This window comes from Gymnoscopelus braueri (assembly GCF_963280865.1).
Source record: "Gymnoscopelus braueri genome assembly, chromosome: 7".
In the NCBI taxonomy this organism is placed as follows: domain Eukaryota; kingdom Metazoa; phylum Chordata; class Actinopteri; order Myctophiformes; family Myctophidae; genus Gymnoscopelus; species Gymnoscopelus braueri.
The window spans coordinates 12,520,846-12,535,845 of NC_137608.1; the positions used below are offsets into that span (position 1 = coordinate 12,520,846).

A 15,000-nucleotide genomic window follows, 5' to 3' on the forward strand; every position below is an offset into this window, starting at 1 on the left:
TGAAGCCTTGAATTCATGGGGCCGGGTGTGTTTCCGGTATAGGAGACACAAAGAGTGTCCTTTTTGTCTCCTACCGGATACATTAGCATCTTTCTGCCGGTAATCAAATTATTGGCTTTGGAATTCGACAAAAAAAAAAAAAAAAAACATGAATTCAAGGCTTCATGGGTGTGTAATTGATGGAAAATAAGTATTTTTTTGATGAACTACTCCTTTAACATTGTCTGTTTAGATCCTCACACCATGCAATAACTGTAATGTCTAATTCACCCAAAGAACGGCACACACGAATACTGCTAATTACTTTGCTATTGTACTTAGTGTTATTTTTTGGGGGTATATACTATATATGTAAACAGAGATAAAGGGGGGGGGGGGGGAATATACATTCTGTACAATCTGTATTATAACTATGTACTTGAAAATATTCCCTAACAAAAATATGATTAAAAAAAAAAACTCTCCTCTCCTCTCCTCTCCTCCAGTTCTGTGGTACCATCATGGGTGAACTGGACGGCCTACTTCCCCTGGCGGTGGCCTGCAGCTCCTCTCCTGTCCTGGAGGTGCGCTGCAGCTTCGTGGAGGCGTGCGGCCGGGCGACCTGCTCCCTGCTGGAGCGCCTGGAGCACCGGGCCCTGGAGGTGCCCTCCTCCAGGGACCCCCTGAAGGACCTGCCGGCCCTGCTGGCCTCCTGCATCCACATCCACCAGCGCCTGGTCCACTACCACCACAGGCTGAGGGACCACACCGCCACCAAGGCCAGGGTGTAAGTTATAACCCTTTAAGACCGGGGAAAGCATCTGTGTCTTTCTTTGGCTATTCAAAAACAGCAGATATGTTTTTTTGTTGTTTTTTTTTCATTTCGATTTTTGACTCTTTCACTGCCAGAGTATGTACATTGATAAACTCACCCACTGCCAGCGATTCTCGTGTTTTATACCTTTTCAACTGGTCACAGAAAATGTAGATCCATAATGATCCATCGATCCACCGTGTATAGACACCGATCCCCAGAGGAAAATAATTAAACACCCGTGCGGTAACTTTCCTTGCCGCAGGCACGCTGAAAACAGCATATTTTGTCAAAAATGCACGTCTTTCCCACCTCCCCAGCTGGCCACAGAACATTTATATAAATTATGATCGCTTGTCAGACGGTTGGTAAACACAAAGGGGATCACTGTTCGTCGTGCAGAGAAAAAAATAAATAAACCGGAACTATGGCTTCCTTTGCTAGAGCACGTTGAAACCACTGTGTCTCGCTGAATCCAGGGCAAAACAAATGAACTCAAGTTACAAGCATTTGCAGGAAACCTATAAACAGGAAGTGGACGGAGGCGGAAATCTTCAGATGACGTTATTTCCGTATCCGTGTGAGTTACTGTGAAAGTGGTCACTCCGGATTATAGATCACAGTGCAATCTTTTATAAAACAATTAAAAAACTATTCGACGCGTTAACGTGTCCATGGCAGGCTGCACCTTGGCAGAATTCGATGCGTCTATGGCAGGCAAAGAGTTAATTTAGAGTAGCCAATTCCCTTTCTCCCCAATTTAGCCTACACAAAGGTACGTAAGGTAGGCACACAAAGGTATTTAAAGGCATTTAAAAGCATAATATATATATATTTTTTTTCTTAATCAGATGAGGCATGAAGAAAATCAAGGTCACAGTGTAATTATGGTTATTCATCAGGAGTATAATATATTTTGTAAAAACATTTTATACTCTCATATAGCATGTGGGATTGAACCCCCTGGTCAAGTGCTTATGGACTACGTCCCGACTACGACCGGCACGAACCTCTGTCATTCAGATTTACAGTGTTGCTCCTTTACACACACACACGCACACACACACACACACGCACACGCACACGCACACACACACACACACACACACACACACACACACACACACACACACACACACACACACACACACACACACACACACACACACACACACACACACACACACACACCCCAGAGGGAACCCCAGTCAAACACTCTTGATCGTAAGTTTAGACAATGCTTTGACAGGAACATAACTCTGTCCTATCGATGCAATTCTCTATACATCAAAAAACTGGACCCAAATGGCAGCCAAAAAGTTTAGTTTACTTCATCACATAAAAACCTGTGGTTATTATTTGGGGGGCGTGCGTCCCTTTTGGCCCACAGCACAATACTCCATTGTATATCCACCAATACACACCTTAAAATTCATTATTATGTGTAAACTGTTTAATGTTATAGTGTAGAACATAAAAATGTTTGAGTCTGGAATCTGGATTTAAAACTATTCGGAGTTGGCTCAGGCCACAGATCTCTTACAACTACAGTATGTGTGGCATAATAACTGGCATACAGAGTAACAACGTTGTGTGGCATAATAACTGGCATGCGGTAACAACGCAGCCTCACCGTGTTTTGGTTTGACCCCTGGGAGCAGTTAGTAGACCCCTCCCATTATGACCTCTACCGCTAACGGAGACCCTGTTTTAAATTCAATCCTATGACTCACTGGAAACCAGTGCAGAGATGTGTGTTCAGCTCTCTTATAGTTCTAGTTAGAACTCTAGCAGCTGCTTTTTTTTAAATGAGCTGTAACTGTCTGATATTATTTTAATACATTTTATTTATTTAGAGTTGCCAATAGTTTTTATTCCCCCATATTCTTTCTGTAGTCGTTATGCCAATTCCTGAATTCCCCATACACTGGGACAAGAAGGACACTCCACCCACATTTTTTAAAGTGGAAATAGAATAAATGATATTAATATAAATAAAATGATAATAATTGTTGTAAGACTATATATTTCCTCATATTTCCTCAGTGCCAGAAATTAATTCATTATTTAATCCGCCAGTGCTAGCGTTTTTACAAATTTTTGGAGACCCAGAGAAAAGAAAATCCAATGACGATGTAAACACCAGATGTCTTGGGGGAAAATACGAGAGTCTCTTCTTTCATCCGAAAAAGTTATCTGCAGTTGAATATAGCTTATATCGTAATCACTGAAAACGCCAAATGAGGTCTATAGACGTCAATGGCACTGAAGCGTTGTATTTTAAACAACGTCATATGACGTCAATGGCACTCACAGAGTTAAGGTCAGGTCTATAATGCATTATAGGCAAATTATAATGCATTATAAATGTGCTTACATAATGCATTATAGACCAGACCTTAACACATTGATTGCCAAGATCGCATTGATGCGTTCTTTCATTTTTGAGGGAAAATTCCACAAGGGGTGACCTAACACAGCTTTGGAACGATCGATCGTCACTTAGAGAAGTAGAATGTGGATGTGACGTTGTTCCAAAAAAACAGGAAGCCATCCGCTTCCTGTTTGGGATTTTCAGAAAAACAGCTGTAACTTTTTTTTTTGCATTGAAAACCACTAGTTTTCAGCGGGACGAAGCCCCAAAATGGCGGATGGCTGTTGGAACGTTAACCGCTAACCCACAGGGACTATTTTGTTTGTGTTTTTGGGACACAATGTCGGTTCCACGGCGTTTCAAATCGGATTGAGGTAATTATACGCTGGCAAGGGGATAGAAAACTATGTTTAATACCTTGGCAATCAATGTGTTAATGTACAGTGTTTACTGTATAAGCTACTCGATTGCGCTAATGACAGCATACTTGAAATGTGTTAAATGCACTCCTGGCTTCTGGAGGAGTCACAGGATGAACTGCTGGCGAGGACCTGACACATGTTTTATCTCTTAGCGTGTGCAATGCACGGAAACACGATGAGACGTAACGGAAAACAAATTCTGTAAAAAATTAAACCCCCCCTGTTGGCAACTTACCCATATATATCGTTGCTGTCGGGGCAGAAACCTCTTATCTCCATATTCTAAGTTTTTGGTGTTTTTTCATAAATTAATGCCCTACTTGATCATACTACAGCATCACACAAAGGCATCAAAAGTAGCAGATCTACAAGCTCGAAACACGGCGCGAGGTGACGCGTTTTGAGCTTGTAGATCTGCTACTTTTGCTATTTTTGACAGTGGTGGAAAAAGTACTACATTTCTGCACTTAAGTAAAAGTATCAATACTGCAATGTAGAAATACTCAAGTCCGGAATTCAAAATTTACTTGAGTAAAAGTAAAAAGGTATTGGTATCACAATGTACTTAAAGTACAAAAGTAAAAGTACTCATTATGGCAGAATGTCCCATTTCACAAGTTTTCAAATGTATAAAAATCTTTTGAAAATAGCCGATCTTCAAGCTCACAATGCGTCGCATCGCGAGCTTGTAGATTGGCTATTTTCAAATGGACGAAATACATATAGGGTGGTTTATGTATGTTTTGTAATAACAATAAAATCTACAAAGTAACAAGTAACTAAACGTTTTCAAATAATTGTAGTGGATTAAAAGTACAATGTTTGCCTCTGAGATGTAGTGGAGTAGAAGTTAAATTATGGAAAACTGGAAATACTTGTAAATTGTAAATTGTAAATTTGAATCCTGAAAAGTAACAGTTTTGGATCATATGAGGTTTCCACCCAGACAGAGACGATATAACTCCACATGGTCATAATTGTATTCCATTCCATTTAGTTTCATAATATAACGGAAAAATATCGCCGTCTCCGTGCACGTAAAAAGATTTACACCTTCGAATGACACCAAAGGAGCAATGGAAACAGCTGTGTTTCGCTGCGAAACACACTATTTGTTGGATTTATTGTTGCTGGTCCGGGGAGGGGTGTGTGTGTGTGTGTGTGTGTGTGTGTGTGTGTGTGTGTGTGTGTGTGTGTGTGTGTGTGTGTGTGTGTGTGTGTGTGTGTGTGTGTGTGTGTGTGTGTGTGTGTGTGTGTGTGTGTGTGTGTGTGTGTGGCTCTGTGTGCCAGACGTACTAAAACCACCAGAATGGAGCTGTAAAAGACCTGGGATGGATGTCTGTGGGAGACATTCTGTTCAGGAGCTCTGCTCAGACGCAACACAACACAGGGCCCTGTCCAACTGAAGAGTCAAGAGGTGAAGAGAGAGATGGAGAGATAGAGAGACAGAGAGAGAGAGGGGGGAGAGAGAGGTGGAGAGAGAGGGAGGGAGGGAGGGAGAGAGAGAGAGAGGGAGGTAGGGAGGGAGAGAGAGAGAGAGAGAGAGAGAGAGAGAGAGAGAGAGAGAGAGAGAGAGAGGGACAGAGAGAGAGGGAGTGAGAGGGAGAGAGAGAGACAGACAGACAGGTAGAGAGAGAGAGAGAGACAGACAGACAGACAGACAGACAGACAGACAGACAGACAGACAGACAGACAGAAGGGACAGAAAGAGAGAGAGTGAAAAGGTGAACAAGGGTTGAGAGGGGAAGTAAAAGAGCAGCATGTTAAAATCAGTATATAAATGACATGATACTGATTTCAACATGCTGCTATTTTCAGACTTTTTGTTCTCATTGTATTTCCCCTTCTTTACTTCAAATTGTTTTTCTTTTTTTTACTCTGTATACTGCAAAATGTGAAAGCCTGCGTGAACAAGAGTTTCACCTCACTTTTACCTGTTATTGTGTTGTCTGGCAGCACAGTTCATTGATTGAGACAGAAAGGGACAGAAAGAGAGAGAGAGAGAGAGAGAGAGAGAGAGAGAGAGAGAGAGAGAGGAGAGAGAGAGAGAGAGAGAGAGAGAGAGAGAGAGAGAGACGAGAGAGAGAGAGAGAGAGAGAGAGAGAGAGAGAGAGAGAGAGAGAGAGAGAAAAGGTGAACAAGGATTTAGAAGAGAAGGGAAAGAGTAAGCCAAAAGGGTGAACAAAGAGGCATTGGTGCAACACCACTGATTCTCAAACCTGTAAATTAAAAAAAAATCTCCAGTTTGGTATGCATTAGGCCCCCGGAACCCCATAACTCTCCGAGATACAGACTAGTAAGGGTCCGATTGGTTCCTAACTATAAATCATTCAGCGGTATACCAACAATACAGCATTTTTAAAACATTGTGTAAATTGCTTTGTATCAAGAGGGAGGGGCTCTGAAGGAGAGCAACAATTACATTTTGTTTTCTTTCGGCTAATTACTCCCATCGGGGGGGGGGGGGGGTCACCACAGCGGATCAAAGGTTTCCATCTGGTTCTGTTTTCTTGCGTCTTCCTCTGTGACTCCAGCCACCTGCATGTCGTCTCTCACCGCATCACATAAACCTCCTCTTTGGCCTTCTCCTCCTCTCCTCTCACCTGGCACTAGTTCCATCTTCAGCATCCACCTCCTCCCAACGTACCCCTCCTCCTCATCCCCTCCTCCTCATCCCTCCTTCTCCTCACATGTCCGAACCATCTCAACCTCGCCTCTCTCGCTTTATCCCCAACAATGACTGACAGGTGCTAATGACGTCCACATTGTGGTTTTATCGACCCCATAATATACGCCTTTAACTTTTGCCCCCCTTCCCCTTCAAAAGGCTTTTCTGGGACCCCCCTATAATACCCTCTGCTCCCTCTTATGCTGCGGCCCTCCGGTACTGCAACACCTGTAGCGCATGTCCCCTCTGCTCGTAAACTGCCTCCTACTGTCTGCAACCCCCTCTGAAATGCACCACCCCCACCACCCCACCACACCACATGCTTTCGGCTAATTCAAAAGAGCACTTCACCCATTTTCAACCTTATCTTCATAAATCAAGAAACCAAAAAAACATTGAGAATGAGTGACCACGAACGATACGGCCAAGATATGTGTGTATGGTAGCAGTGGTGGAAAAAATACTACAATGTATTACTTAAGTAAAAGTATAAGTCCCGAATAAAAAAATTACTAAAAATACAAAATTATTTGTATCAAAATGTACTTAAGGAACCAAAAGTAAAAGTACTCGTTATGCAGAATGTCCCATTTCACAAGTTTTCAAAAAAATCTTTTGAAAATAGCTGATCTACAGGCCCACAATGTGTCGCACTGCGACGCGTTGTGAGCTTGTAGATCGGCTATTTTCAGAGCGCAACACCCCAGCGCAATTAAACATAAAATGACTTGTCTTTTAGTTCTACTGGATCTCTTCTCCACTAGTCCCTCACTAACATTTTAGTCTAGTTTTTATTTGTTGACGAAATTTTCAATATTTTTAGTCTTAGTTTTAGTCATTGCTGCTTTCTTTTTCTTTTGTTTTCGTCAGTAAAAACAGGTAGTCGATTTTTCAGTCGACGAAATCAACACAGGGCCCTATAAATAAATAAAACACTATGCTTCCTGTCCTGGGTTCCTGTGCTGCAGACCGCTGACCTTGCTGCCCGTCCAGAGGTACCAGGAGATGACCGAGGCTCTCAGAGAGCAGCTGACCAGCTACTGCGTCCAGGTGTGTGCCACCAGCATCCTGCAGGATGCAGAGAGCCATCACTGGGCCGACCCCAAACCCTTCTATGAGGTAAAGTAGAGCTGCTATCAACTATCAATTGTTTTCTTAGTGATTATTCTATTGATTAATTGAATACTCCAGAAGCCCCCCATTTTTAAAATAATTTGTGTTCTTTTTATATATCAACGAATTGACGTGATTCATTTTTTTTTATAAACAGCTATTATTTCTAAATATCAAAACTATTTACGTAGTTGTAACCTTATTCATACAGGCTGATGCCTTTATTCGTGGTGCTGAAAGCTAATAGAAATCACCCTGGTTCCGATAAAGATTACGCCGCTTTATCGCGGCATAATATTTACTTTCTGTGTGAATGTACTCATGATACAAACATCAGTGCGAAAAAATATATTTTCGGGCAAAGTAATCGCATGAAATAAAACCTTTTCTTCACCGTACGTTTAACCAAATTACAAGTTAAAAGTAATTATTTACGACAACTGCCGCTAATGCCAGAATACAGAGAATACACGTTTTTGGATCTCTTTTTCCTGGTTTCTGAAGAGAGGGGGCAGGCTTAGCAGCCAAGGTCACATTATACCAAAACTCAACTCAAACGTTGATTCACCGACATTATTTCACATGGAGTATTTCATTCATAGTCGGCCAAGAACTATATTCACGTGTCGGCGGCACAGATGTGTCTGTTGAATGAATATTTTACAAAAAGGAAGAATTACAAAATGAGGGAGTTGAAGTTGTGAGAGTCAGGGTCTGTCTGGACCGGAAAACAAAGCAGCCCTGAGCCGTGTCAGAGCCGACAACCCTGGGATGGGAAGAGACAGAGCCAGACAGAGAAGCCATGCCTGACTGACAGCCTGACAAGTCTGAGGAGGCCCACCAACAAACCACATGTCACTGGTAGTGTTGCCAGATTCTGTGATAGAAACAAGCAACCAGGTCTAGGAAGACCAGCCCAAAAGAAGCGACTATGGGCCACATGAGCACTTTAACATATACATCAGCTATTTGAAAATAGCAGATCTACAAGCTCACAACGCGTTGCGATGCGACGCGTTGTGAGCTTGTAGATCGGCTATTTTCAAATAAAATCTTGCGGGGACATTATAATAAGCAGATCTGGCAACCCTGGCTGTACTGTACATACACAGAGGAGACACGTGCACACACACACACACACACACACACACACACACACACACGCACACACGCACACGCACACACACACACACACACACGCACACGCACACGCACACACACATATACACCTGCACACAGCAGGTCTGTCTAACCCCTGTGACCTAAGGAAGGAGGAATAGAGAAAAAAAAGGGGGCAAACGCCAGGCAGCTGGGACAAGAGAGAGAGGGAGGGAGGGAGAGGGGGGGGAAGTGGGGGTTCGGTTGGTTTAAGGGCATGAAAGTACGGGACATTTGGGGGGGCCCCCTTGCCTGCACTGTTTTTCCCAGACACAGGCCCCGGTGCAGACTGCAGACAGCTGGATCCCCCAGAGGCCCCCGAGGGACTGCTGCTGCATAGCGCACAAACGTCCCAGATGTTCGTTCTCAAAGAGCGGCTGGTTGGAAAAGTAACTAAAGTACATTTACTCAAGCGGAGCGGAGGTGCGTTGGTGGTGGGGATGAAAAGAAACGAAGAAAGAGAGAGAGAGAGAGAGGGGGGGGGGGGGGGAGTTTGCGATGGACGAGAGTTCCAAAATGGACAAATGATACAGTAAAAACGTGTAAGGTGCTTCACTTGAGTTTGTGATTCTAAGCAATGTGAGGTCAAATATGAGCTGCTTGTACGAGGAAGAATAAAATAGGACTTTCCCATCGTATAGTATCAGGAGCAGTGGGCTCTACAGGGGCAGTGCCCTGAGGCATCCCCGAATTAATTGTTTGATTGAATATTCGACACTTTTTCCGAATCGTTTATTTATTTATTTATTTTTTGACCACTGTATAACAGCCTTTAGAATGAGACAGGAAACGGTGGGACACCCACGGCTCCTCTAGGTGGTCTAGGGGTGGTCCAGGATCCAGGTCTGGGTTTGGTTCTGTCCAGACCAGCGGCCGAGGATGTAAGGTCTAATCCCCCGGACACACACACACACACAGCTCGGTCACGCTCTCCGTCCAACACAGATCTCTAAATGACGTATACTCCAGAGGGCAGCTTAATAACTACTTACAACCGTCTGTGTCATTAAATGTTTCAATGAATTGAGTACAAAGGACCCCAATGGAAACAAGCTTTCTTGTTAGGGTTTACAATCCTCCTAGCAGACCTTGTATTGAACTGTACTTTCCTGTGCTTTTTTTTTCAAACTGCTAATAGTATTCAATCAATCAATCAAAAACCTCATTTGTCTAAAACTCACTTTTCAGGATTCAAAAAAAAAAAATGGCAAAAGTAGCAGATCTACAAGCTCAAAACACGTCGCTTCGCACCGCATTTCAAGTTTTTATGCTTTTGTGTGATGCCGTCGTATGATCAAGTAGGACGTTAATTTACAAAAAACACAAAAAGTTAGAATATAGAGATAAAAGGTTTCTTAGATGCGGACCACCCATCTGACCTCTTAACCCGGCAGCCGAAAGGCTGCGAATGCTTTTGAGATTTAGAACCACTACCCTACACCAGGGGTCTTCAACAGGGGGTCCGGGACCCCTAGGGGGTCCTCAGAGTTACTACAGGGGGTCCGCCAAATCTTTGTGTGATATGTTTTATTTTTACCGTCGCCACTTGAACCCTATAGCATCCCTTTTCTGAGGAGAACTTTAGCCAAAAATAGGCGTTGTGAGCTTGTAGATCTGCTATTTTTGGCAAAGAGGTATAGGTGTAGAGGGAAAAAAGAGCAGACCACGTAAACAAATAAAAGTTGAATCTGAAACACAATTTTATACAATATAGAGGAGGGGGTCCCTGCACCATCTCTCTCTCAGCTAGGGGGTCCTTGGCCTGAAAACGTCTGAAAGACCCCTGCCCTACACACTTAAAAGACCGAGATCGCCCAGGGCTCTATACTAGATCCTCTAGTACAGTATGTCCCTCCACACACGCTGAACACAGCCCATCTACTTGTAGACCAGAATAGGGATGCTAGCGTAAAGAGCCAACTTAAGGCCAGGTTTACTAAGTACAGACGGTTCAAGTGGTTCAAGTTGTAGGGGCTAGACAAGGTGAAAGCGACAGGAAAATAAGAAAAAGGCAGAGGAGGAAGTTTTTGAGGAAAGATTGTTGGCAGCGTCACCGTCTTCCTCCCTCCTCACACACACACACACACACACACACACACACACACACACACACACACACACACACACACACACACACGCGGAAAACTGTCCGTTGTGGAGGCGGCCCTGTCGGCCTGTCGGAGGTTCAGCGTGCGGCTAATTACGTGCGTTCTTTATGACACCGGCTAAACCGAGCCGAACGCACTCAGTTCTGTCTGAGAGCAATTAAAACCACAGGATGCCAGGATAATAGACGCTCCCTCTCCTTCTCTCTCTCTCTCTCTCTCTCTCTCTCTCTCTCTCTCTCTCTCTCTCTCTCTCTCTCTCTCTCTCTCTCTCTCCTGTGATGTTATAGTCTTCCTCCTCGACTGTGTGTGTGTGTGTGTGTGTGTGTTTGCGTGTGTGTGCACGTGTGTGTGCGTGTGTGTGTGCTGTGCGCGTCATGCGTTCCCCAGATGCGAACTTTAAAGCAGTGCCTCTCAGCAGGGGAGGGGGGGGGGGGGTGAGATGAGTCCAGGTGCAGAGTGCAGGTGGCTGAGACAGACCTGTCTCTGTCTCCACTCCTTCATCCACTCCTCTGTGGTTTCCTTCTCTCTCTCTCTCTCTCTCTCTCTCTCTCTCTCTCATTCTATTTTTACCTCTCCTTCTCCTCTGTGCGTTGCTCTGTTTTTTCTTTGCACTCCAGATCTTCATATCACAACATATCATTTCATATTGTCGCCGTCAGGACAGAAACCTCTTATCTCCAATATTCAAACTTTTTATGTTTTTTTTTTTGTAAATTTACGCCCTACTTGATCATGCAACAGCGTCACACAAAAAAGTATCAGATCTACAAGCTCGAAACGCGGCGCGAAGCGCTTTTGAATTTGAATCATGAAAAGTAATAGTTTTGGACATATGAGGTTTCCACCCGACAGAGACGATATCATAACATTTCTTTGTTTCCTTCCTGCCTCCAACTCTTTTTTTTCTCTCTTAATTTCCCTCTCTCCCTCCTCCCCTCCCTCTCTCCCCCTCTCTCCCTCTCTCCCTCTCTCCCTCCCCTCAGGGTGAGCGCTGTTCCTTCTCAGTACAGATGTGGTGGTACTTCCTGGCGGGGCTGCGCAGTGACCTGTGGGCGGTGCTGCCGGGCCGGGGGGCCAGGGCGGTGCTGGGACAGGTGCTGTGTGAGACGCTCCAGCTGCTGGTGCGAAGATACGCCGGGGCCACGCCCTCCTACAAGAGACACCTACAGATCAGGTAATATAATGGCCCGTTTATTCTGAACTCCGTCGTTCATATCAGGCTTGAAGCCTCATTTAGTCTGTCGGCAAGCAGTTAGGATCCATTCTTGGGTTCACAGACCCATTTTTAATGGGTCGCGAGTACATTCTATCCCCTCACCGTTCTCTCCCTGCTCCCCTGACCCTCCTGCATCCCTCATCTCCTCACCGTTTGGCCCTGCTCCACGGGGCTCCGAGTGGGTCCCGACTCCCTAATACACGGAGCTCTGGACCTGTAGCGTTAGCACATGATAAACACGCTCTCAGACACCCATACACACATGCAGTGGTGGAAGAAGTACTACTCTGATTGTGTACTTACGCCATTAAGACCTGGAACACATCTGTGTCACTTTTTGATTTGAGCTAAAAAGCATTATTTTACACTTTGGCTATTCAAAAATAGCAGATCTACAAGCTCATAGCGCGGCACCGAGTGCCGCGCTACGAGCTTGTAGATCTGCTATTTTGAAAAATCTTGAAAGTGTGCAAATCTTTGAATACATAGCCTATTGTTTTAAAGCTAAAATGTTTAACTCAAATCTTTGCTTCTGGGGGGTCCCTGGAACAAAATATTTTGAGATGGGGGTCGGTGGCCAAATGCATATCATTTTGGGGGTCCTTGACATGAAAAAGTTTGAGAACCACTAATATAGAAACATTTTTTTTTCAGATTACTGTTGGGATTTAAAAAACATTTATATAATCGGCTTCAGGTCTTAATGGGTTAAGTAAAAGTAACAATGGCACAATGTATCACTGTTAGGGTTAAGTTGTGGGGTGCATGTACGTGTACGGCCCTTGGGGGGTGGAAAGATCACAAGGGGGGGGGGGGGGGGTGTTTGTTTGGAGGTAGTCCAACATGTTGACTTTGACCTCTTTATTGGTAATATAACACGTACATTGTACAATTATTTCCATTGCAGTCCTTTCTCATTATGTGGTGATGCATGAAATGTCGAATGTGTGTGTGTGTGTGTGTGTGCATTTATGCATGCCCAAGCACCCGTGGGAGAAAGTGTGTGTGTGCCTTCCACATCGTAAGGCACAAGGTGGTGTGGGGTGCATGTACGGCCTAATAGCAGTGTTTCCCTACCTGGAGCCCGGGGCCCTGAGGCCTCGTGTTTGTGGAGATATAGTCACAAATGGTCTGTATGTTTATAGTGCTACAGTATATCAGTCCAACTTGTCATAAAGAAAAAACAATTCAGAAAGAGGTCCGGGCAAAATACATATCAATCTGGGGGTCCTTGACATGAAAATGTTTGAGAACCACTGTTCTATGTGACTGTGTCTGCAATAGCACTTACTGTAGTGTACGTACAGTCAGTGTTTTCCTTTCCAAACGGCCTGCTGTGAGACAAGTCCAGATGTAGTAGGGATTTTATGACAACCACACATTATTATTACTGCAATACATTTTTGCAATAATAATTTACTTTATCAATACTTTGTGTGCATGTGTTTCCTAATACAAAGGCATATACTGTATATATATTTTTTTGGGGGGGAACACTGCTGTGTAGACTGAACTAGAGCATAACACCGCTCGTCAAAACTGACCCAAGTTCAATATAATCGTTGCTGTCGAGTGGAAACCTTCTATGTATAAAATGATTCCTTCTTTATCATTATATTTTTACAAAATTGCGAAATTAGCCGATCTACAAGCTCACAACACATTGCGATGCGACGCTATTTGACTGCTTTTAAGTGACACTATAGTATGATCAAGTAGGGAATTCATTTACCAAAAATATATAAAAAGTTGAAACATGAAGATACAAGGTTTCTGCCCGACAACAACGACATAACCCCCATATCAATACTGTGTGTTTACTTCACCTCTCTCTCTCTCTCTCTCTCTCTCTCTCTCTCTCTCCTCTCCTCTCTCTCCTCTCTCTCTCTCTCTCTCTCTCTCTCTCTCTCTCTCTCTCTCACACACACACAACACACTAAACACAGTAACACAATCTGAGATAGAGAGAGAGAGATAGAGAGAGAGATAAAGAAGGAGGGAGTCTGAGGATGATAAACAGTTCTCCTCAGCGCAGCGAGGAAACAGTTTTATGGGCATTTAAACGTGGAAGGGAGGACTTTAACGGTTGAAATGAAAAGCCCAGCAGTTACACTGCAGCGCTCTGCAGCTGTAAACTGACTGGGAGGGGAGGCTGACCATGTGATGATGGCGGGCCGTCCTGATTGGCTGGGAGAGGGGGTGCTGACCATGTGATGACGGCGGTCCGTCCTGATTGGACCTTGGTGCTGTTACATCACACCGTGATGATGATGATGATGATGATGGTCACAATCTGTTTAAGACAGTGGTTCTCAAACCTTTTTAAGTCGAGGACCCCAAATTTATATGTATGTGGCCGCGGACCCCCCCCCCCCCCATCTGAAAGGGTTTTGTGCCAGGGATCCCGGAACAGAAGATTTGTGTTAAAAAGAATTCAAAAACAAACAAACAAATTGTTTCTTAAAAGTAGCAGATGTACAAGCTTGCAGCGTGGTACGAGCTTGTATATCTGCTATTTTATGCGAATGTTCCCACCAAGAATAGAGATGCTATAGGGTTCAAGTGGTTCACGTAAAAAAAAAAAAAAGTTCCTATCATACAAAGATTTGATCTACAAGCTCAACACAAATCTTCCTCTTCTTGGGGGTCCCTGGCACAAAACATTTTTCAGATGATGGTCCACGGCCAAATACACATACATTTTCCTTGACATGAAAACGTTTGAGAACCAGTGCTCTAATGAGGTCTGTCTGTCTGTCTGTCATCTGTTTCTCTCTCTGTCTCTCTATTGGACTCTGTTGGTGGTTATGATGTCACCATTGGGAATAGGGATGCTCTGTTTAGTCTCTCTCTCTCTCTCTCTCTCTCTCTCTCTCTCTCTCTCTCTCTCGTCTCTCTCTCTCTCTCTCTCCCTCTCTGCACACTTCTGTCATTACCGTCTCTCCCAGCCAACTAATTATCACAGGAAGTTGCTGACAGGCAGCTTGATCTGTCGCCAAGAAAGTTTGCAAAATCACGTTGAGACGGCATCCTGTGATGATGATCATTACGTCATATAACATGGTGTCATTACTTAGACAGTGGTTCTCAAACATTTCCATGTCAAGGACCCCAAATAAATGAATGTGTATTTGACCGCGGACCCCCA

At 44.0% G+C, this 15,000-nt stretch overlaps 1 protein-coding gene across 1 annotated transcript in view; it reads left to right on the forward strand.

Annotated features, from left to right (window-relative positions):
- Positions 1 to 15,000, forward strand: part of kiaa0825 (KIAA0825 ortholog) — a gene marked incomplete at its 5' end in the record, with an annotated part of 179,113 nt that overhangs the window by 67,932 nt on the left and 96,181 nt on the right. Inside the window, 3 exons of the mRNA XM_080433477.1 lie at positions 486 to 766; positions 7,226 to 7,376; positions 11,620 to 11,810. Of these exons, the coding sequence (XP_080289603.1) occupies positions 486 to 766; positions 7,226 to 7,376; positions 11,620 to 11,810 (623 nt within the window). The remainder of the gene's footprint in view (positions 1 to 485; positions 767 to 7,225; positions 7,377 to 11,619; positions 11,811 to 15,000) is intronic.